This window comes from Electrophorus electricus, chromosome 5, assembly GCF_013358815.1.
Source record: "Electrophorus electricus isolate fEleEle1 chromosome 5, fEleEle1.pri, whole genome shotgun sequence".
Classification (NCBI taxonomy): Eukaryota; Metazoa; Chordata; class Actinopteri; order Gymnotiformes; family Gymnotidae; genus Electrophorus; species Electrophorus electricus.
The window spans coordinates 25,146,611-25,166,665 of record NC_049539.1 but is presented as its reverse complement, the minus strand read 5'-3'; the positions used below and the strand labels follow the sequence as shown (position 1 = coordinate 25,166,665).

Sequence of the window (20,055 nt, the reverse complement as noted above, 5' to 3'; positions counted from 1 at the left end):
CCCACAGACCCCTTATGATGTTCATGGCCAAGTTTCCCTGCTATCTATGACTGAAAGCTGCAAACAGAGGAGGGCCAAGATAGTTGAGAGAAAGCTTCAATGCTTTACCTCTTACCTCTTAAACAGTTCTTTCAAATCCATAGATGGGCATTATTTCAATTAAATGTATTTTAAATATATGCTTAATTACTTTTAAGTATGCTGCAATTTTTTGATGGACAGTTTGTGCATTTGAAATATTTAAAAATTTATTATATTGTTTTCACATTTTATTGTCATTATATTTTCAAATAAGACACATTTTTATCCCTAGGTTAAAAGCGTAGAAAAAAATTCCTACAATTAGCCTAATCACAGTCTTTATCTAAATGCAAGTGAATCACATGACATGTCTTGTCGGGTTCAGCAAATCTTACCCCCCTCCACCTGCATCCACTGTATTGCACAAAGACCCGCCCCTACTCTGATTGGCTCTGACCCTGACAGTTACCCACCACCTCACTCCTCTCATGCCTAAACCTATCCAACCTAAACAACGAAGGCAACGAGTACTAGCCAATCAGAGGAAGAGTTAGGGTGGGTCTTCACAAGATGCAGAGGGGGGAAAATTAGCCAGCAACGTGTTCATTGTGAACTACTGTATTTCAGTTGTGTTCCTTGTGACCAGTAGCTTGACAGGAAAGAAGCTGGCTTGTTGTTGTGTACAAATTTCCAATGAAGATAAAAAACATTTCCCTGTTTGCCTGTACTGTCTCCAATTCCAACAACAGGAGCTGGAGCATCAGTTGGACAGAAAGATGCTGCCCAGCCATGGTGAAGCAAAGCTGGAGATCCTTTACTCTCTGAAGGACCCCAGGGAGACCCTTTCCTCACTAGACTCATATCCACTCATCTCATAATCTGCTTTAATGGTACTGTTTGGTGTATTTTCCACTCTAATTGCTTGCTTGTAAAATTGAAGATTCCCCAACTTGCATACCAAATGGCTGTTCAGCCAGTGGTCACTTTGACTGACAGAAACCACCCCACATGCACCCCTGATTTCACAACCTCCCACCTCCGAGATATTTTGACCATTTGAACCACTTCAAATCTTTTCAATATATGTTTAAGGTCAGTCCAATAATGAGGTTACTAAATGGATAAAATATCAGTTTGTATAAATCTTATTTTTGTATTTTCAAATTACAAATGACTCATTTTAATTATAATACATTTTCTCATACCGGTATTTTGCTTTTTTTTTTTGTAACTTTGAGCGGTAAGGAGGTGGACGCATGTGCGGAGAAGAGCAATATTTAATAGGGGCACATCCAGAGTCCTAGTAATTGGAGTAGTCCAGGGTCATAGAGCCAACACGGAGAGTCCTTGGATACATGATAAATAAGCAAACAAAAACACACGAAGGCAAAACAGGGGAAGAAGGCTATAATGGAGGCTATGAAAAACAGTCAGACTAGGATACATGAAATACAAACTTAAAGATATGTGCTTTCAGCCATTCAAACAATAAACAGCCAAGACAAAGGGAACAAGACAGGGTTTAAATACATGAACTTAACAAGCCTAGAAACGAGGAACAGGTGAAAGTAATGATGGGCGTGGAAAACCAAACGAGGGGTGGAGAAAACGAAAGTAAGGACTGTAAAGAAATTAACACACGACAGGGAAACCATCAAAGACGGACCAACCGTCTTTTTTTTTTTATACATTTGATTAGCAGGTATTTTGTAAAAAGATACTTTTTGAGGTATTTGTGCCCATCTCTGTTCAAACCTTAATATCTACATACAATCTCGGGTGTTTAAACTTAACTGCGTAAAATAATTTGTGTTCAGACTTAACTGTAAAATAACGGGTGCTTAAACGTAACTGTAGAATACATTTAACTAGAATAATGGGTGTTTAAACTCTACACTTTGGACCATGTGGAGGAGATGGAGCTAGGGAGATGTGGAACTACTATATACTGTCTTTATGGGATTTTATTTGTATGTGGGTATTTTCTTGATCAATTTGGAATTGCTCTGTAGGGATAATTCATGTTTCGTTGACTGGCTGATTCCAACCATACTTCTGCAAACATAATAGGCTGATGCTTGGACTGAACCGAGTACAACCAAGTAGCTCTGATTACTATGACCTACAATATATCACACACGGAAACAAGGTCTTTTTGCTAAAATGTTTCTTACTAATCAAACTGGCTCGTGAAGATGACCACTCGATGTCTCCAGTCAGGTCTCTGTTCTTTTCAGGCTGTTACTTGTAATTTCACATATACATACTTTCATATTTATAAGTAAAATCTGAGAATGGCGGAATGGCAAATACAAGAATGCTACTATCGATTATTTTGTCAATGTTATATATTTTTGTTTGTTTGCATTAAAAAAAATAAAAAACTCTTATTCCTGAACCTACTGGGCTACGGGACAACATGCGGTCTGTGACCTGTAGTAATAGTGATCAAATAGTGAACAATATTACGAGGGATGGTGAAGTGCGAGCTCTCTGCTAATGTAGTTTACACTGACCTTCTTGGTGTTAGTGTTTAGCGGTGTACGTAAGGGGGTACGTGCTGAGCTCCTCCTTGTAGGACCCGTGCCTACTCTATATGTGCACGTTACAGGGAGCTGCGCTGCAAGAACCTTTAACCCCGATGAATACGTTCGCTTCAGTTCAGCGGGAGCGGGAAAAAGCTGCATGTGCTTCCTTTGGCTACAATGCGAAGTTTCAATGTGTTAGATCTGGTTACGTGGTTAATTTGATTTAGCCTGCTTTGTTAAATCTGTGGATTATGTGGAAATTAGTTATTTACTTGCTCGTGACCTTGCTGGTTCGGGCACGTCATCTTCGAAAGAGACAAACTTTGTGCCCCGACGTGTGCGATGTGTCCCGCTGTCTGTCCTCCTTGGAATCTTGTTATTTCGGTGTCGTCAGGGACGGATGTAACTGCTGCGCCGTGTGCGCGGCCGGCGAGGGAGACTTTTGCGGAGCGTCTGGGTACGGGGTGTGCGGCGAGGGCACGGCATGCACGTATGGGGCGGGAGAGCGTGCCAACGCGCGCGGGACCTGCGTGTGCACCTTGGCGGAGGAGGTGTGCGGCAGCGACGGAAGAACCTATCCCAGCATCTGCCGTCTGAAGGCGGAGAACAAGAGGGCCGAACTAAGCGACACTCCCGTAGTCATCCTGATCCAGAAGGGCCCGTGCAACTCTGGTAAGCGTGTGCGCGCGCAGAACCCTTTGCCAAGCTCAAAATGAACTTTCCCGGTTGACAGCGTTTAAGGTAAGTAAAGTGAAAATAGCTCAAATAACTTCACAGCTTGACTGCTAAATACCCCATAAAATGTTTCACAAAGATTACGGCAGGTTTTTTTGTTTTGCCTTATTGCGTAGCATCATAAGATGTAGCAAGACACTTTTATATAAATAAGAATAATGCAACTTTGGTGGAGTTTTGTTGACGCACACTGCCTGAAGATATAACCCTGTAAAATTGTTAATAACTCTTCCATAATGTTGGAGGAATGTTCGCTTTTTCTGACAGTAATCCATACAAACTATGCGCAGCAGTTATGAACCGTCAGACCGGATCGTTTCAATGGAATTCATTCTGATTCATGTTCTGAGATATAAGGATGGCTATTACCTGCCCTCATAAGGCTCCGGCTAACTTGCCTGTTTTTTTAATGTGTGCTAGAACAATAGGCTTCACATAAGTGGAAAACATGCACTCCAGTCATGCACGCACCCCCATTTTTCTCTTCACATCACTGAAGAATTCACTGACATGAGTTATGGCATGATGCATTCTTCTAAGAAAAAAATGTAACTCTCATCCCATTCATCTGCTCTTGTAGAGGCCCTGCATGTGCGCTAATATCTCATTTCTACCATTTTTATGCTCATCCATCAAACACCTCTGTGTAACTGCCATTAATCAACACTCAAAAGGATGGTGCCATCATCAGCTGCATCAAGTGCAGCAATCTCACACCAGTGGAGCTGAGGGGGGGTGGGTCAGGTGTTCCTCACCAGTGGAGAGGGCAGGGGCCCAAGCACATCAGGGCCTTTAAGTCCTGGCGGATGGTGTGTAAGCACATGTTGCTGTTTGCTCTCAAACAATATAGTACCCCAGTCATGCACCAGCCACCTACCATCATGGTTTACTTACAATTTAAATGGCATCCTTCCATCCACCACCTGTTTATTGTAGTATCAATGTTAATTTTTGCCTCAAATTTGCAACAGACTTTGGATTTTGGGTGCAATTTAGACAAACAGTATGAAAGTCACACTTTCAAAAGTTGTATATATAGTTGTAAAATCTTCCAATATGGTGAAATAAGACAGCAGGGTACTGAGCGAGGCCAACTCTCAAAGATGGCCCTTGGCAACACAGTGAAGCTTGTTTGCTCCTTGGGATTATGATATTATACAGACAGCAGCTGATTTCCACACAGTTTTGTAGACAAAACCCTTGGAATTTATTGACCTTGAAAAAAGGTGTTTCAGTGAAAGTCTCTGGTAAGAACCAGAACAGCCTGCAGGACAGTTTTATTGAAGTTTCCAGTGTCCCTACTTGAACAATGTGCCCTCTACTTTAAACTCAAAGTAATCTTGCAATGGGTGAGATCATCTATAATCTTTTATTGGTGCGCCTAAATACTTAGGATTTTGATTGTATTGTCAGCTGCAAGTCTTTACGTAGAAAGACCCCGATTGGCCACTGTGTGGTCAGTGTAGAATAAGTCTTCTCTGTAAGGCAGGAAAGCATATAGCAGTTCAGAACTATGGTGGATTTGAGATTAATGTTGGCATCGACGTTATCACTTCTGCCTCACAGTCATGGTGACGTGGGTTTAATTCCTGGCTTGGCTACCTGTGTGAATTCTTCGCATGTTTCTGATACTTTGTCTGTTTTCTCTAGTGTTTCTTTGCAAATTAATTTAATTGCGTCATTGAAACACTTCCATCTGACACGCCGTGTCGATCTGCAACAGGTTCCCGGAACCCCAGCAGCATGCGCTACAAATTCAACTTTATTGCAGATGTGGTGGAAAAGATCACCCCGGCAGTCGTGCACCTGGAACTGTTTAAAAGGTGAGGACCAATTGCAGTGGTTTATCAGGCCCAGACTCAGTGGAGGAAGACAAGCATATCCAACATGATGGGTGAGATTTCCCAAAACCATCGCAGCAGTGATTCATTTTGAACACTCTCTCCAATGCTGGCTCCCAGTCCCAGTTAAATCCCAGTGAAGAGCTTTGTTAACTCTATGATGAACTCTTAAGATGTTTTTAGGAACCAAATCAGAAGACAGTTAATATTTAAACACATTTTCAGAGCAAATAATTACACTGGATTGTTAGTTTATCGGTGTAAAATAATTCAGTTCATAATTTAAAGTGGCTGGGGGTGATGCAAATGTGCTGGGTGTTGAACAGGGTTCGGTGAATGCATTTTCAGAGGCTTCCGTACAGCGGCCAGGAAGTGCCAGTGTCCAGTGGCTCTGGGTTCATCGTGTCCGAGGATGGCTGGATAGTCACCAACGCCCACGTGCTGTCCAACAAACAGCGCATAAAGGTAGAGCTCAAGGACGGGGCCCACTATGACGCCACCATCCGAGATGTGGACCAGAAGCTGGATATCGCTCTAATTAAGATCGACTCAGAGGTGAGATGGCCCGCCGCACCAGAACGAAGAGTGCTTCGGCTGGTGGCTTACAGCTCTTTCTTAGCTGTCTGCACACTGTAGTCAGGAATAGTAATGCTTGCAAGGAGTCTGATCTGAGCCGCGTATTTGAGCATTGACTGCTCGTAGCCTGGGCATAACTTTGGACAACCAGTTGTTGTTCTCAACTCATGTTTCAAATCTGACCCAGTCTTGCAGAATTCTCCTTTGTAACATACGAAGGATTTGGCCCTTTCTCTCACAGGAAGCTACCCAGGTGCTTGTGCAGTCTCTTGTGATCTCAAAGGTAAACTATTGCAACTCACTACTTGCTGGTCTTCCCCTAAGAGCCATCAAATCTCTACAACTTGTCCAGAATGCAGCAGCACGACTGGTCTTCAATCTTCTGAAGTTCACATGTCACTCCACTGCTGCGCTCCCTTCATTGGCTTCCTGTAGCTGCACGCATCAGATTTAAAACCTTGAAGCTTGCCTACAAAACCAAAAATGGACCAGCTCCTCCATACATGATGCCATGTCTTCAAATCTCATGGAAGACAATGCTTCAAGTCTCATGGAAGACAAGCATTGAGACCATTCTCTGTCCTGGCTCCTAGATGGTGGAACGAACTTCCGCTTGCTGTCCAGACAGCAGAGTCCCTTGCACCCTTCAAACACAGACTGAAGACTGGATCTATTTGTAGAATATTTAAATGACCACTAACCCTACGTTGACAAATTGAAACTAGTGCTTATTGTAGGGTATTTTTTATTACACTGATGTTGACTGCTCCTTTGTTGACTAACAAACTCTAGTACTCGTTTATTGCACTCATTGTCTAAGATAGAGCTAATATGTATTTTGCACTCCTGGGCATCAACACTGATCCTTATATTTCAACAGTATTCTAGTTCAGTGTTATCTTGGACTCTAACCTAACTGTACTAGGATGTTTTCCATGAGTAAATGACAAAACACTTTTGTAAATCACTCTGGATAAGAGGATCTGCTAAATGCTGTTAATGTAAAATGTAAATGTAAATGTTGAGAGTTGCATGATTTTCACCACTGTGCATTGGTTTGTTAGTATGATCCACTGCCTCACTAGGAACAGTGTCTGAAAACAAACTGATCCCAAGGCTGTCCACACAGATGTTTCAGAAACACGTCCATGAGGGCACGAACCTCTTCTCTCCAAATCTCAGCCTCTTGTGTTAAAAGGAAAAACAGAGAACTGATCTGGGATCAGTCACACACAGCTCCTCCTCCTAGCAGCAAAAGAGTATGGCAGCAGCACACACCATTGGCTGCCAGTTTCTCTGACTCCTCCCCTGGACGAACCAGTGCATAGAGGCAGGGGTGACGGGCAGAGCGAGTAAATCACCCCCCCCCCCCCCCCCCCCAGCAGGGAAAGGCAGGCATAGAGCAAGGCGTCATGTCCCAGAGACAGAAAGTATTAAAGAGACTGGCATTCTACCCATGAGGCACGGACAAGCACGGGCAGGTTCCCATCCAGGCTTGGTGCAGTCTTAACTCTCCACTTCTCAGCCGGATGCTTAGCAGGCTACGCTGAACAACTACAGACGGCTTCTGTTTTGAGAGGGTAATAGTTACTTGCTTTGTATCCCTATAAAATGATTATTGTGCTGCTGTTGAAAATCAAATGTCTGTGATTCTTTCTGTTATGCTTTCATTCTGTCTACTAACTTTCCTTCTCTCTCTACTTCAAATAGTACAAAGTGTCAGTCTGTTTGGTATGTGACATGTACACTCACCAAGACAAATTCCTGGTATGTGTAGCATACCTGGCAAATAAAACTGTTAACTGATTCTGTTCCTGATTTTGCGCATCCCCACCCCCAACATCCCCCATTCCCCTCCTCCCTCCCTCCCTCGCTCCCTCTATCCCTCTCTCTCTCGTTCTCTCTCTGGCGGCAGGACCGTCTGCCTGTGCTGTTGCTGGGCCGCTCCTCTGACCTCCGCACGGGTGAGTTTGTGGTTGCCGTGGGCAGCCCATTCTCTCTGCAGAACACCGTCACTACAGGCATCGTCAGCACGACGCAGCGTGGCAGCCGGCAGCTAGGACTGCACAACTCTGACGTGGAGTACATCCAGACGGACGCCATCATCAACGTGAGCGCACAACACCCCTCCCCTGATTGGTTCTGATTGGCTTTGAACAGGCCAGTCACAAGGCATTACTACTGACCGACAAATAGAATACCCAATATCGCTATCACCATTAATTCGATGTCAATGTCTTTCTTGCAGTACGGCAACTCGGGGGGGCCCACTTGTTAACTTGGTACGATCCTCCTTGCAACCTCCTTTCATTTCCACTCGTCCTTTCCTGCTCCCCACCCACTCTGTGCGCTCCAGGGGTCAGTCGGCAGCAAGTTCATATCTCGGGCACAAGCACAGTGGTTTGTCAATCCTCTCACTTGCGTTCTGTCACTCTCTAGCCCCCGAATCCAGCTTCCCCCTGAACTGCACAATAAAAAACTACTCTCATGAGTGAGACACAACACTAACTGGGGAAGTGATTTATATTAAACTTTCAATCCTGACCATGAAAAAGAGTACTGAATGAAACACCACGGCCAAAAGCAGCAGTTTTAGTGTAGCAGTTTAAAGTCTTAAATCCAACACACTCTCTCCTTCAAACAGAATAGACCAGAATCTGATTGGCTGCAGTAAGCTCCTAATGGCAGCAAAATGTGACATCATGTCCTTCTGCCAGTTTTGGCTTGTGACTGATGTAATTCACACTGAAGTGGCAAAAGACTCGCTACTGTTGGATAATTCAGAAGCACTAATGCTTAATCAGCTATGCTAATGCTTAATCAGCTATGCTAATGCTTAATCAACTATCTCTTATTAGGTGGACATGTCTATAGTTGGTCTACGTCCCAAAACACATGCCCTTACACTTCACTGACTGCACTGGTGACATAAAGTGGACAGAACTTTTTATATATTAAAATGGCTATATTTAATATATTATAATTAAAATATTTACATTTGACTATTACACGCACTGTTTTGTGTCTCAAGGATGGAGACGTCATTGGCATAAATACCTTGAAGGTTACAGCGGGAATATCATTTGCAATTCCCTCAGACCGGATACGGCAATTCCTGGCCGACTCCTACGAGAGGCAAAGAAAAGGTATGTCCAGCCTTTCGATTGCATTATTCATAGGCTGCACTTTCCCTCACTGTATGAATACCCAAAATGTTATATGTAAATGTGCAAACCCTGAATACTCTATTTCACTGTTTTCTTGTGATTTGCCGGCAGGGAGAATGCAACCCAAAAAAAAATATATAGGAATAAGGATGCTTCAGCTGACGCCATCGTAAGTTTACCATGTTTGTTTTTGGGTGGGTTTTTATTTATTTGGTATTGTGTAAGACATTTTAAAACATGAACAAACTGGTTGCATTTGTGATAGTGGTTAAGGTACTTGATTTGTTATCAGAAGGTTGCCAGTTCATGCCCCACCACTACCAAGTTGCCACTGTTAACCCACAACTGCTTAAGTTGTATTCAGACACAACATAATTGTGAGTCACTTTGGATAAAAATGCTGTAAATTATATTGTATAATTTTAAATAGCGGTGTGTACTTATATTTCATTATAACATTTCTGTACACTGCACACTAAATTAACTTGGTCTCTTTAGTTTTCTACTGAACTACACAGCTGAGAATAATAAGAATAGCAGCCCCCTGTAGTATAATGTAGTATACGCCAGTGTCAATGAAATGCCTCATGTCCTATAATATACAACCAGAGTGAACAAATTATGTCTGTTGTGCTGACCTTCACTCGTGACACCGTGTTTTCCTCACTGCTCCCCCAGCTTGATCATGGACCTGAAGGAGAGGGAGAGCGATTTTCCCAAATTGAGCGCGGGCGTGTATGTGTACGAGGTGATACCTGGAACCGCAGCTTCCAGGTAGGAAGGCAGACTGAGGCCGGGCTTAAACCCGATTTGGCGATTTACGGCCTGCCGTGTACCCCTAGGCTCCCGTCGTGCCTCCGCTCAAAAATATTCTTCCATGGGCGCCCCCACCGTTGGAACTCATGGCAGGTTGCTAGAGGAAATAATTACAAAGGGCATCTCTCACCTCCCATTGGAGAGATTAGAGTTGGCTGAACCGAACGCTGCGCACACACGTGTATGTCACGCATGTCTCACGCATATAGCAGGCTTTTCCCAGAAAAGTACAAGAGTCATAATCTAGTGTTAGTTTTTTTCAATTTTACTTCCCATATTTCATGAGTTATCTCACACACACACACACACACACACACACACACACACACAGAAATGGTCCGAGTGCCATTGTAGGACACGTGTCCCGCAGTGGTCCGAGCGCCATCGCCGTTTGTCTTCCACAGTGCCGGCCTGAGGGCTAACGACGTGATCGTCAGCATTGACGGGCAGCCCGTCCGGAGTGCCGACGACATTAGTCATGCCGTGCAGTCCTCCAAAACGCTCTCGGTGACTGTGCGGCGCGCCGATATGGACGTGACGCTGACCGTCATCCCCAGCGAACTGGAGTGATGGATGCACCTGTGCTTCTCGTGCTTCTCCTACCTTCTTTATTAGTAGCAGTTACCAAGCACCTACACACACGAGCCACTTGGATACAAAAGCTATGGGTGCGTTTTATATTGGCACAGTTGACAACGATATGGCATCTGTTGCTACAGTTGTCAGCTACCTTCTGCCCCACTCATCCCTACAGTTTATGACTACAGACTATGAAATGTCACACATACCAGCAGACACCTGGTAGTGAATCCGAATTTACATTCACATTGCAGGCCACATTATTCAGTTCCCATTTCACATTAATAATTGCAAGTAACCTCTGCCTGTCTTTTATATATTTATATGTATGTATGTATGTATATGTATATATGTGTGTGTGTGTATCAGTATGTCAAAAAATATCCAGCCAAGAGCAGTCCAACAGAAACTGCTCATGATTAATACGTTATGCTTAGAAACAGATAGGCCATAGTCTCTAGACTGTACACCTGAACAGAAGGTGTTCATAATCAATAAATGTTTCTATGTGTGTGTGTGTATATTATAAAGTATCTACCAGTTTTGCTTTCGGGAGTTCTTGGGGTGACTGATTTTCTTTCACAAAGGTGTATATAATTCTTAAGTTCATAAGAACTTCTAACATTTTTGATAATAATACATGCATAGTATAAGAATATATACAAGAATAGAATTATGATGTTGTTTTGTATTTATTCTGTGTTGTCTGGATCATAACATCTTGCAAATAAGAAGGAATATGAGAATTTCTACATACATAGTGAAGTGTATGAAGTTGGTTCATTTCTGCTCACAGACACCTTAGTGACTTATTTTTTTGTGCAATTACCTGAATGGTACCATTTATTTACAACGGGAATATCCTCTTTACACTGTACAAAACAAAAAAACAAAAAAAACACAACAATAACTTAGACAATAAAAGTAACAGATTTGGGACATACAGGAGGTTCTTAGGCAACAAAATTTGTCAACACACTACTACTACTACTACTACTACTAGGGCAGTCACAGTAAAGCCCAGGACATACCAAAACAACATTCTCCAACCAACACCAACAACATGTGTTTCACAGCTGTTTACGGCACCAGAATTTCGTCCCCCTTTCACGCCGCTTCATTTGGCTTGTGGATTCCGTTTCTAACGTTCTAAAATGCTCTAGTGCCAGCAGCACGTGTTTGTTGGAGAATGCCAGCGAGGGTGGCTGGCGGCCAGCGGGGGGGGCACCTGCGTTCTGCTGTCTGCCGCTCAGTACACGGTGCACCAGTTGCTCCCGTCGCTAGGCGCCAGGCCGCCAGTAATGAGCAGGATCAGGTCCACGAACCACCAGATTCCCAGTCCGCCCAGCGTGAGGAGCTTGCCGACGGCCGTGCCCGTGTGACCCAGGCAGAAGCGGTCCACTCCGAAACAGCCCAGGAAGAAGGAGTACAGCAGTGTGGTTATGAAGTAGTGGCCCGTGTACCTGCCACCACGTCAAAAGGCAAGTTATGCGACCTCAGATTTATGCATTTAAATGTATAATTTTGTGTTATACATTAAGATATAACCTAGTATTTCTCTTACTCAGTGGTAAACAGTGGTGCGATGTAATCATTTAATTATTTAATGTAATCATGTAATTATTTTATGTAACCAGCACCAAGAGAAATTTCTCTGGATCTTGGTGAATAAACATTCTGATTCTAAGGCATGATACGAAGACTTAAGTAGTTCAATTTGGGATTCAGTGCTTTTACAAAGTCATAGTGCTTATGAATGTAGTACAAGTCCACCCTCTTGTGGATACTATACATGTACAGCAAAAAAAAAAAAAGCGCAATAAGCATTTTTGAAAGTACCTTAAGTGCACCTGAATTGTAGAATTTTTAAAAACCTTCATAAAAAGCATTGCAATGCAAATTTAAAATTTATTCACAAAAGGACTAGACATGAAGGTGATCTACTTACTTAATGTACAAACGGACTAGACATGAAGGTGATCTACTTACTTAATGTACAAACGGACTAGACATGAAGGTGATCTACTTACTTAATGTACAAACGGACAAGACATGAAGGTGATCTACTTACTTAATGTACAAACGGACAAGACATGAAGGTGATCTTACTTAATGTACAAACGGACAAGACATGAAGGTGATCTTACTTAATGTACAAACGGACAAGACATGAAGGTGATCTACTTACTTAATGTACAAACGGACAAGACATGAAGGTGATCTACTTACTTAATGTACAAACGGACAAGACATGAAGGTGATCTACTTACTTAATGTACAAACGGACAAGACATGAAGGTGATCTACTTACTTAATGTACAAACGGACTAGACATGAAGGTGATCTACTTACTTAACGTACAAACGGACTAGACATGAAGGTGATCTACTTACGTAATGTATAAACGGACAAGACATGAAGGTGATCTACTTACTTAATGCAGGGCTCGTTCCCCCTGAGGAATTCTCGAGGCCCTGCACATTCGATACCATCCAAGGCTGAGCACAACACTTGAGTGTGGTTTACGTCTTTGTACACCTGACCCTGATTTCCAATCTGGTTAATATTCAAAAATCAATGAAAAGGAAAGAAAAACAAAAAGGTGCTGGTTTAATTTTCAATGAAAACCTCTGGTGATTAGACAGGCACTGCTTGCCACCAGGTAAAGCAGGGAGCTGCTTGGGGCATCAAGCCAATGGAGGGGCCCCCGGGGGCTGACATACTCTATACGTGTGCAGTGGCAATGTGCAAAGTTTGCAATGACATTATGAGACCTGACTACCCTAAAGGGGCCCCGTCCACTCATTCCCATTGCAAGTAGCTTGCGTGATTATGTTGTCATTATTAAACAATTTATAACATAATGGTGATGAATGCTGGATAGAAGGACTCCTGTGAATATACGCCTAAGACCCCAACAGACTCTAGAATCTCCACTGTGGTTAGGACTAAAATAGCCATTCTATGGGGCAACCGGTCGATATCTCCAAACGCTGGTGATTGCATTACATTGGCAACAACTATTTTTGGCACCTTCTCCATTCTGAGTGTTAATACTATTATTCTTCAACCACTAATATCCCAAAGAGCCTCAACTTGTAGGAGGTATTAATGTGTTCCTTGTAGATGATGTGTACACTCAGACAGCAAACATTACATTAATCCTCAAGCTAATTTTATAAATGTTCCTTAGCAGCACAAATGCCTGTCTTAGAGGTTTGCCTGGCTACTGTAAACTCTCCGTTAAAAAGTGATCAAAGCATGTCGTTAGTCCAAGAAAACATGAATACGCTCTTAAAACCGAGTATTACTGTCACCTTGCTCACAGATCTTTAGCACATACACAACTTAATACTCGCCTTTACACACCCATGTCCCATCTCAATAAAGGCCGTCACATTTCCGTCATGGTCGACGGGGTCGTGACAGTATATAAACTCCTCGGGCCTAAATAAAAAGTGTACATTAAACGGCATTACAAGACACTACAAACACCCATTTGGATATCAGGACCAGGATATAAGCTCCATATGCCAGCTGCTGGCTACCTGGCCAGCTACGTACAGGTAGCGGCAGAGGACGACTGGAGACGGAGGGTTGTACTCGTACTGCTCCGTGTGATTTGACTGATCAGAGGCTATGAAACTATCCGTGGCGTTTCCTTCAGGTTGTCCGGGGTGACCGGCTGCTGTGGAAGTGACGGCGCTGGTGGCGATCGTCGTTGTTGTTGTTGTTGTTGTTGCGGTCGTTACTGTGTTTCCGGGTGTCTCGGTTGAGTTTTGGGAGTGGATCCCGTCCAGGCATTGCAAAAGCAACATCGTAACAAGCAACAGGAACTGTCCACACAACAAAATGTAGCTCACAGAAATGTGCGGCATTGTGATATCCACTCGGTAGAGGCAAATGTCTGCACAAATGTTGCCTGCATACACACTGGCTACAGATCACTATCCTAGCTATGCTAACGCCAGCTGAGGCAACTCTCCGCTGCTCCACCCAGCTTCTCGAAGCTAAAAACGGTCAACTTGCCCTGTTGTCGACAGATTCCTAGTGCTGGTAGTTTATCACAATATAATTAAGATGCTCGACTCGCATTCTGTCCGAAACAAACACACTTTTGACAGCTAAACTGACGTTAGTTTTTTTTTTAAGACGGTGCTTTTTCAGTGCGGCGCAGAGTAATGACGACATGCAGAAGACGCATTTTAGAGGCGCGGTTTGCAGAAGACACACGGCCGATTTTACCGCGCACATCGCCTAATCTGTACTGCATACCTGTACACGCCCTACACGTTGTGTGATCTTCGCGGTCACTTAGCAATTAAATGCATACCTCCCCCCAAAAGTCATTGTCACCCATTAGAATTTTTGTTTTTATTAATTTGTTTGTTTATTGTTTTTAAAGCATACCCCCAGAGCCCATCTCGCTGATCTGTCCAGTAATAGACCGCACTGCTAAACGTTACTCCAGTTATTCCAGCCTAGAGAAACCCGTAGCTACACGACGTTCAATGAAACAAACAAATTTCGCAAGTATCGCTGAGAATACTAGGACTGTGAGTTAATCTTCCGTATAGCTCGAACTGCGTTAGACACAATAACTGACTTTAGCAAAAGAGTGACCTCTTCTGACAAAGAAAGATAGCTCTAGTAAGAGTTCTTAGACCTCATATCAAACACTTCACAGTATGAGTTAAATTTAATTTAGAACTTAATTAGAGCTGATCAAAATTATGTATGACAGTGACATTAAAAATGAATTAGGCTATCAAAACAAGATAAAAATGAAAAGACCAATAAGTTCCTTTAAAATGTTCACGTTTGTTTCTTTCTGTATTATAAATTATTAAATAGCACAATAGTAACAGCAACAACAATATTATTATTATTATTATTATTATTATTATTATTATTATTATTATTATTATTAATAGTAAGCATCATCATCACCATCATCATCTGTGATTGTAAAAGAAGCACGTCGTTATTTTTCTCTAAAATTATTTTTTCTATGACGTCCCGTCGGCAGCCGACTGCTGTTATTAAACATTTTAATCAGATTAAATAAAAATAAAATATTATGGCACAAATTCAAAATAAGCTTTGAAACGAAAGTTAATTGAACAACATGTATCATATAAAATTTACTACTGACAAAACCTGGGGATATTGTCTTAGGCCCACTAAATATATTGTGACATATAAAACTAACAGAAATCATCATTTCATATTGTGATAATTGTTTTCGGAGTCTATAATTTGATCGTGCGCACATACTTTTCAGCATGCAAAGCAATAAGTTTTATTTGGCAATAATTGTTCAACATGCACAACAGTATACAGTACATACGATGTTCAATAGGGAAAAAGCTTTAAAAATAGCTTAACATATAGCTTAACATAAACTTGAACTGATGTGTCATTGCGCATCCTAATTCATTCCTAATATATAAGAGACTGCTGAACTTTCGATCATCAAAACACTCATTTTCTGTTTTTTCGTTATTAGAGGTAATACGGATGTAATATAAGTCTATTGCTGCAAGCGAACAATTTTTTATTATCATTTTATACCATGCGTGGTTGCAGTGCCTACGTGGATTCGCTGCAGGTGGAAAGTTAGGTCGGGCGTGACGTAGGAGATGCCGGCCCCCCTCCGATCTCAAGTTTAGAGTCAACGACGACCGACACGGGGACGGTCACAACACTGCTACCTTTCACATCCACCCCGAATTTAGAATGATACGCGTCTGTCCGTGCAGTGCCTCTGTCAAGAAGACCGACTGGAACCGTGTAAGGTCTGCAGCGGGGTCGATAGCTCGCAGCGGGGATGTGCGGTCCGTGGGTCGGCGCTATCATGTAGTTGTACGGAAAGAACTGCGAGATGATTAAACCCTGTGAAAAGCATATAGTTTCGTTTTAAAATTAAAATACAATATAACATTAAAAACCAAGGGTGCATTTGAAGAGTTAACACAATTCTGGTCTATAATCTTTTGGAACACTCGTTTTAACGTAAATACAATAGACCTGAACTTCAGAGTTTAATAAGAAAGTACAACTGAGGAAGGTTCGAGTGAACATGCCTGAGAGATCGGCCCGTGTTGTTGAAAGCGCAGTGGAAACTCTAACTGTCCCATGAATTCTTGGTTTGAAGCCGCGATGGCACCGGAGTCACTGCAACGTTCTCTGTCTGCTGGCAGGTTTGTCGACCAGGGGCTGAGTACTCCAGCGGCCATGAATGGTACACTTCCGATAAAGTTAAAGTGGCTTTGGCTTGGCATAAAACGTGTCGATCCTCTTATGTTACTCATGATCTGTTGTCCTACAAAGGTGGACGTGGGTAAGCAGTATGGGTGTGCGTGCGTGTTGGTCAGTGGGCGATCGCCGCCGTCATCCAAAGTTGTTTTGAAATGTTCCGGACACAGGACGCTGTTATGTACATTTAGGAGACTTTTCTGAACGCCCCAGGCCTTTGCTCGCGTTTGCCTTTCGGTGCCGTTAGTGGCCTCCCTCTGCAGTGTCTCGTCGGGTTGTTCCTTCGGCTGCCGGCTAGTGGTGGACATTTCTCTGGACTTCACTTCCGACGGATGGGTTAACCTCTTGGCTTCACCATCGCTGTCAGTGTCACTCTCGCAAGGATCTATGAGAATGATACGTGTCAGTGTATTTATTTTTGTTTGTTTGTTTATAAATAACATATTATAACATATTAATGACATATCGTTAATATTATAATAATTATTTAATCGACTACTACTAATAATAAGGGGTAATCGCCTAATATTTTATTTAGGCCTATTACATTTCGCTTTCGGAAAATCCATCCCAAACAAAACGTAACCTTTTGATGTTGATGTTGCTACAGTGGGCACTTGAAGAAAGTAATTTGCAGGGTCGCATGACGAGTCGTCAGAGGATCCGCTGTCTTTTTTCTGCTCCACGTCTTTAACCTTGAGTTGTAACACTGGCTTCCTAATAAACAGAAAGTGGCTTTCACATCAGAAGTTGGTTGTTTAGAAGGTATTTATTTAATCATGTTTAACAAATTTGAGCCTACATCAAAAATGCCACAAATGTTCGATTTCTGACCTCTTTTCTCTCCTTCCGTTTCCCGTGTCACGGAATCCTTTTGCGAACGGATTATTATCTATTTTTAGTTGCGTGATCTGTAAATGTAAGGAATTGTGTATTGAGATAAATATAATGCACAGAATTAATCAGTTTATTAAAGCTCAAATGTTTCATTTCATTCAGTCAATCCTAAACAGCATATAATATGCCTATATAGACTACATTAAACTAAAGAAGTGAATCGACTACAATTGTAATCTTATTTTCTTGATCGTGGTACTTACAAAGATCAAATTATTTTCTGTTCAAACAAATTAACTTGGAGGGGGTGAGTAAAAATATGGTAAGGTAGACCTACAAATAGTGCATAGAGATTGTTTAAAGGCCAATGTAAACAATAGCTAGGTTACACCAGCCTAGTGTAGCACAAAGATCGCACTTACAGAAATGAGAAGCAAGCAAAATTATGGTGAACGCATTTCAATTTATAAACTCTGTGTGTGTGCGTGCGTGCGTGCGTGCCTGTGTGTGCGTGTGCGTGTGTGTGTGTGTGTGTGTGTGTGTGTGTGTGTGTGTGTGTGTGTGTGTGTGTGTTTGTGTGTGTGTGTGTGTGTGTGTGTGTGTGTGTGTGTGTGTGTGTATGTGTGTGTAAACGGAGAAAAATACATCATTACCATTATCTTACTGATGTATATGAAACAAAATTAGGAACCTTATCGTTCTGGTAAGCTGTCACTGCGATGAACTCGGTCTCAGGAAACACGTAGGTCTTGAAAGTACTGTAGGGAAGTTTGAGGATGTCGTTGGCTCGAACGATGTGGAACCTCGGTTGATATTTATGCATAGAGTTCAAAATTGTCTAGAAGAACATGAAAAAATATCAGCTTGTTATTTCTTTTAAATCTAAACATTATAGGTTTCATTTTCCTGCCACCTCAAAACTATGAGTATTCTAGTAAGTATTCTATACGTTATGTATGGTTACAAACACGATAAGGCTGTCGCTATATTGAGAGAGTGGCGGTTATCATTGTATGCTATGTTATACAGAAATTGGACATTTTAATAATAATAATAATAATATTTACCAATTTACAACATCATGAACTAATCTGAATTGAGCACAACAATAGATATTTGCTAGACAGCCAAATAAAGGCATTTACCACTTCAGTGAAAGATTATTAACATTAGACCTACATAGGTACCTACAGAACCTACAGTAACAGTTCTAGAGCAATTTGACGGTCGCAATACGGCCATCGGCCAATTAGGCTACTCACAAATCCATGTTTGTCAGAAATGTTGTTTGTCAGTTTCAGCTTATGAAAGTTGACAATTTTGGACATCCACTGTTCCCCGGTTGCTGGGCTGTCAGGATGGATATACATTCGTTTTGGCATCTCGGGATCTGATTTTCCTGCCACCATCCAGCGCGAGTTGTGAAACTTGTATCTGCAGTTGTCGGCCGCCACGATGTCCATCAAGAGAATGTACCTCGCCTTCTTATCAAAGCCGGTGCAACGCACTTTGAAGGGTGGAAACATTCGCCTCGAAGAACCAGTAAACACGTTTTTATTAGACATGCATTGGGCCTAAGCTGGAAGTATCTGTCACTTTAAAACGCACGCACTAACTGTCAAACATGGCAGATGGCGAACTGATACGTTTGTGCTCCAAGACGCACACTGGATAGGATAAACGCACCCTATTATAAAACCACCATTTTCCCCAAGCAAACACTTTCTGGAAAAGTTTCACTACCAACTTTAAAAACATGCCAGTGAAGAAATCTGAAATCTGAAGTTACCTCCCTGACTTGGTGATCACCATTTCAGTGCCTATTTTGTGGAACTGTCCCCACAGCTCCGTGCTTTCCAAGTGAACCACAGGGTCGTCCTCAAACTCCACCTCATGCTCCGCTGTCCCCCTGGGCTGGGGATGAGAAGACGGTGCCGGAACGTCCAGTCCCCTCGAGGGCAGCTCAATGTTGCTCTCGCCGGCGCCAACTAGCTGCTCCAGAATGGGCTTCCCGCACCCTACAGCCGATAAAAACGGTGGGCGGCGTCCCAGCATTGCACCGATAGCGAAGTCCGAGGGTTGGGGCGGTAAAAACGGGTGATAAGACATATCTACCTTTGGCACAGCCAGGTCCCGAATCGAATAATCCAGCAACCAAATTATTTGTTTCGATGGTTGATCTGACACCTAATCCATTCTTAAGTTCTGATCTTTCGTCTATGAGTGTTTGGTGTTGTTTGGCCGCTTCACGCACGCTTAACCCCTTTCATCATGATTGCAGCTTCTAGAAATTAAGAGCCAAGGAGAGCGATGAATTACCACCTATTCGCATGGCATGCGAGTGAAGTGCACGCCTGTAGACCTCTGTCCTCTGAGCTGTAAAAGTTTAAGCACAACACGACCAAACAGAGGCGCCACGTTACGATGTGTCCTGGGCGCCGCAGCCTTCGAACTGTCACCTGCGCCTCTCCGGACATTATCGTGGTTCGCGTCCAACACGACTTTAAACTGTGCCAGGACAAGACTTTCCGATTGGCGTGGGGGCATCTTCAAACCAATTGTATTTCATCAGGGCGTGGTTAGAAAATATTAGCATGTATAGGGAACTGACTTGAATGACTAAGGGCTCGAGCCGTGACGCCAGGAACTTTAAGAACGCAGCATCGGAGTAGCGCAAGAAAAGGAAACAAACGTTTG

General features: G+C 42.6%; 3 protein-coding genes across 4 annotated transcripts; 1 reads left to right on the top strand and 2 right to left on the bottom strand.

Moving 5' to 3' along the window:
* The first annotated feature begins 2,800 nt into the window (after positions 1 to 2,800).
* Positions 2,801 to 10,853, top strand: htra4 (HtrA serine peptidase 4). The gene is given in 10 exon segments (XM_027027178.2): positions 2,801 to 3,221; positions 5,008 to 5,107; positions 5,476 to 5,680; positions 7,617 to 7,811; positions 7,950 to 7,961; positions 7,963 to 7,983; positions 8,733 to 8,847; positions 8,980 to 9,037; positions 9,547 to 9,642; positions 10,089 to 10,853. Coding segments are annotated over 10 exon segments (1,389 nt in total). The 3' UTR covers positions 10,255 to 10,853.
* An 86-nt stretch (positions 10,854 to 10,939) lies between these two features.
* tm2d2 (TM2 domain containing 2) lies at positions 10,940 to 14,479 on the bottom strand. 2 transcript variants are annotated; one of them, XM_027027176.2, is made up of 5 exons: positions 13,828 to 14,479; positions 13,623 to 13,710; positions 12,698 to 12,819; positions 11,492 to 11,726; positions 10,940 to 11,135 (listed from the first exon to the last, which is right to left on the bottom strand). In XM_027027176.2, exons 1-4 carry the CDS (start codon positions 14,139 to 14,141, stop codon positions 11,513 to 11,515), a joined length of 738 nt encoding a protein of 245 aa, XP_026882977.2. In that variant the 5' UTR covers positions 14,142 to 14,479; the 3' UTR covers positions 10,940 to 11,135; positions 11,492 to 11,512. The 2 variants fall into 2 exon arrangements, with proteins under 2 accessions (XP_026882977.2, XP_035382229.1); XM_035526336.1 differs by having other exon boundaries at positions 10,940 to 11,726; positions 13,828 to 14,478.
* A 737-nt stretch (positions 14,480 to 15,216) lies between these two features.
* Positions 15,217 to 19,787, bottom strand: tbx3b (T-box transcription factor 3b). The gene is made up of 7 exons (XM_027027175.2): positions 19,148 to 19,787; positions 18,621 to 18,888; positions 18,050 to 18,196; positions 17,356 to 17,432; positions 17,108 to 17,238; positions 16,350 to 16,906; positions 15,217 to 16,158 (listed from the first exon to the last, which is right to left on the bottom strand). The coding sequence occupies exons 1-7, from the start codon at positions 19,465 to 19,467 to the stop codon at positions 15,883 to 15,885; spliced, it is 1,776 nt and encodes a 591-aa protein (XP_026882976.2). The 5' UTR covers positions 19,468 to 19,787; the 3' UTR covers positions 15,217 to 15,882.
* Between the last annotated feature and the right edge of the window lie 268 nt (positions 19,788 to 20,055).

What these genes read in the sequence shown, in the direction of transcription:
- tm2d2 (XM_027027176.2), bottom strand. Translation starts at nt 14,141, where the DNA reads ATGCCGCACATTTCTGTGAGCTACATTTTGTTGTGTGGACAGTTCCTG. An exon ending in GTCGTCCTCTGCCGCTACCT is followed by an intron (nt 13,711 to 13,827) that starts GTACGTAGCTGG and finishes CTTTTTATTTAG; the next exon opens with GCCCGAGGAGTTTATATACT. An exon ending in GGGAACGAGCCCTGCATTAA is followed by an intron (nt 11,727 to 12,697) that starts GTAAGTAGATCA and finishes ACGTGGTGGCAG; the next exon opens with GTACACGGGCCACTACTTCA.
- tbx3b (XM_027027175.2), bottom strand. Translation starts at nt 19,467, where the DNA reads ATGTCTTATCACCCGTTTTTACCGCCCCAACCCTCGGACTTCGCTATC. An exon ending in GTGATCACCAAGTCAGGGAG is followed by an intron (nt 18,889 to 19,147) that starts GTAACTTCAGAT and finishes TGGTTCTTCGAG; the next exon opens with GCGAATGTTTCCACCCTTCA. An exon ending in CAGCTTACCAGAACGATAAG is followed by an intron (nt 17,433 to 18,049) that starts GTTCCTAATTTT and finishes TTACATTTACAG; the next exon opens with ATCACGCAACTAAAAATAGA.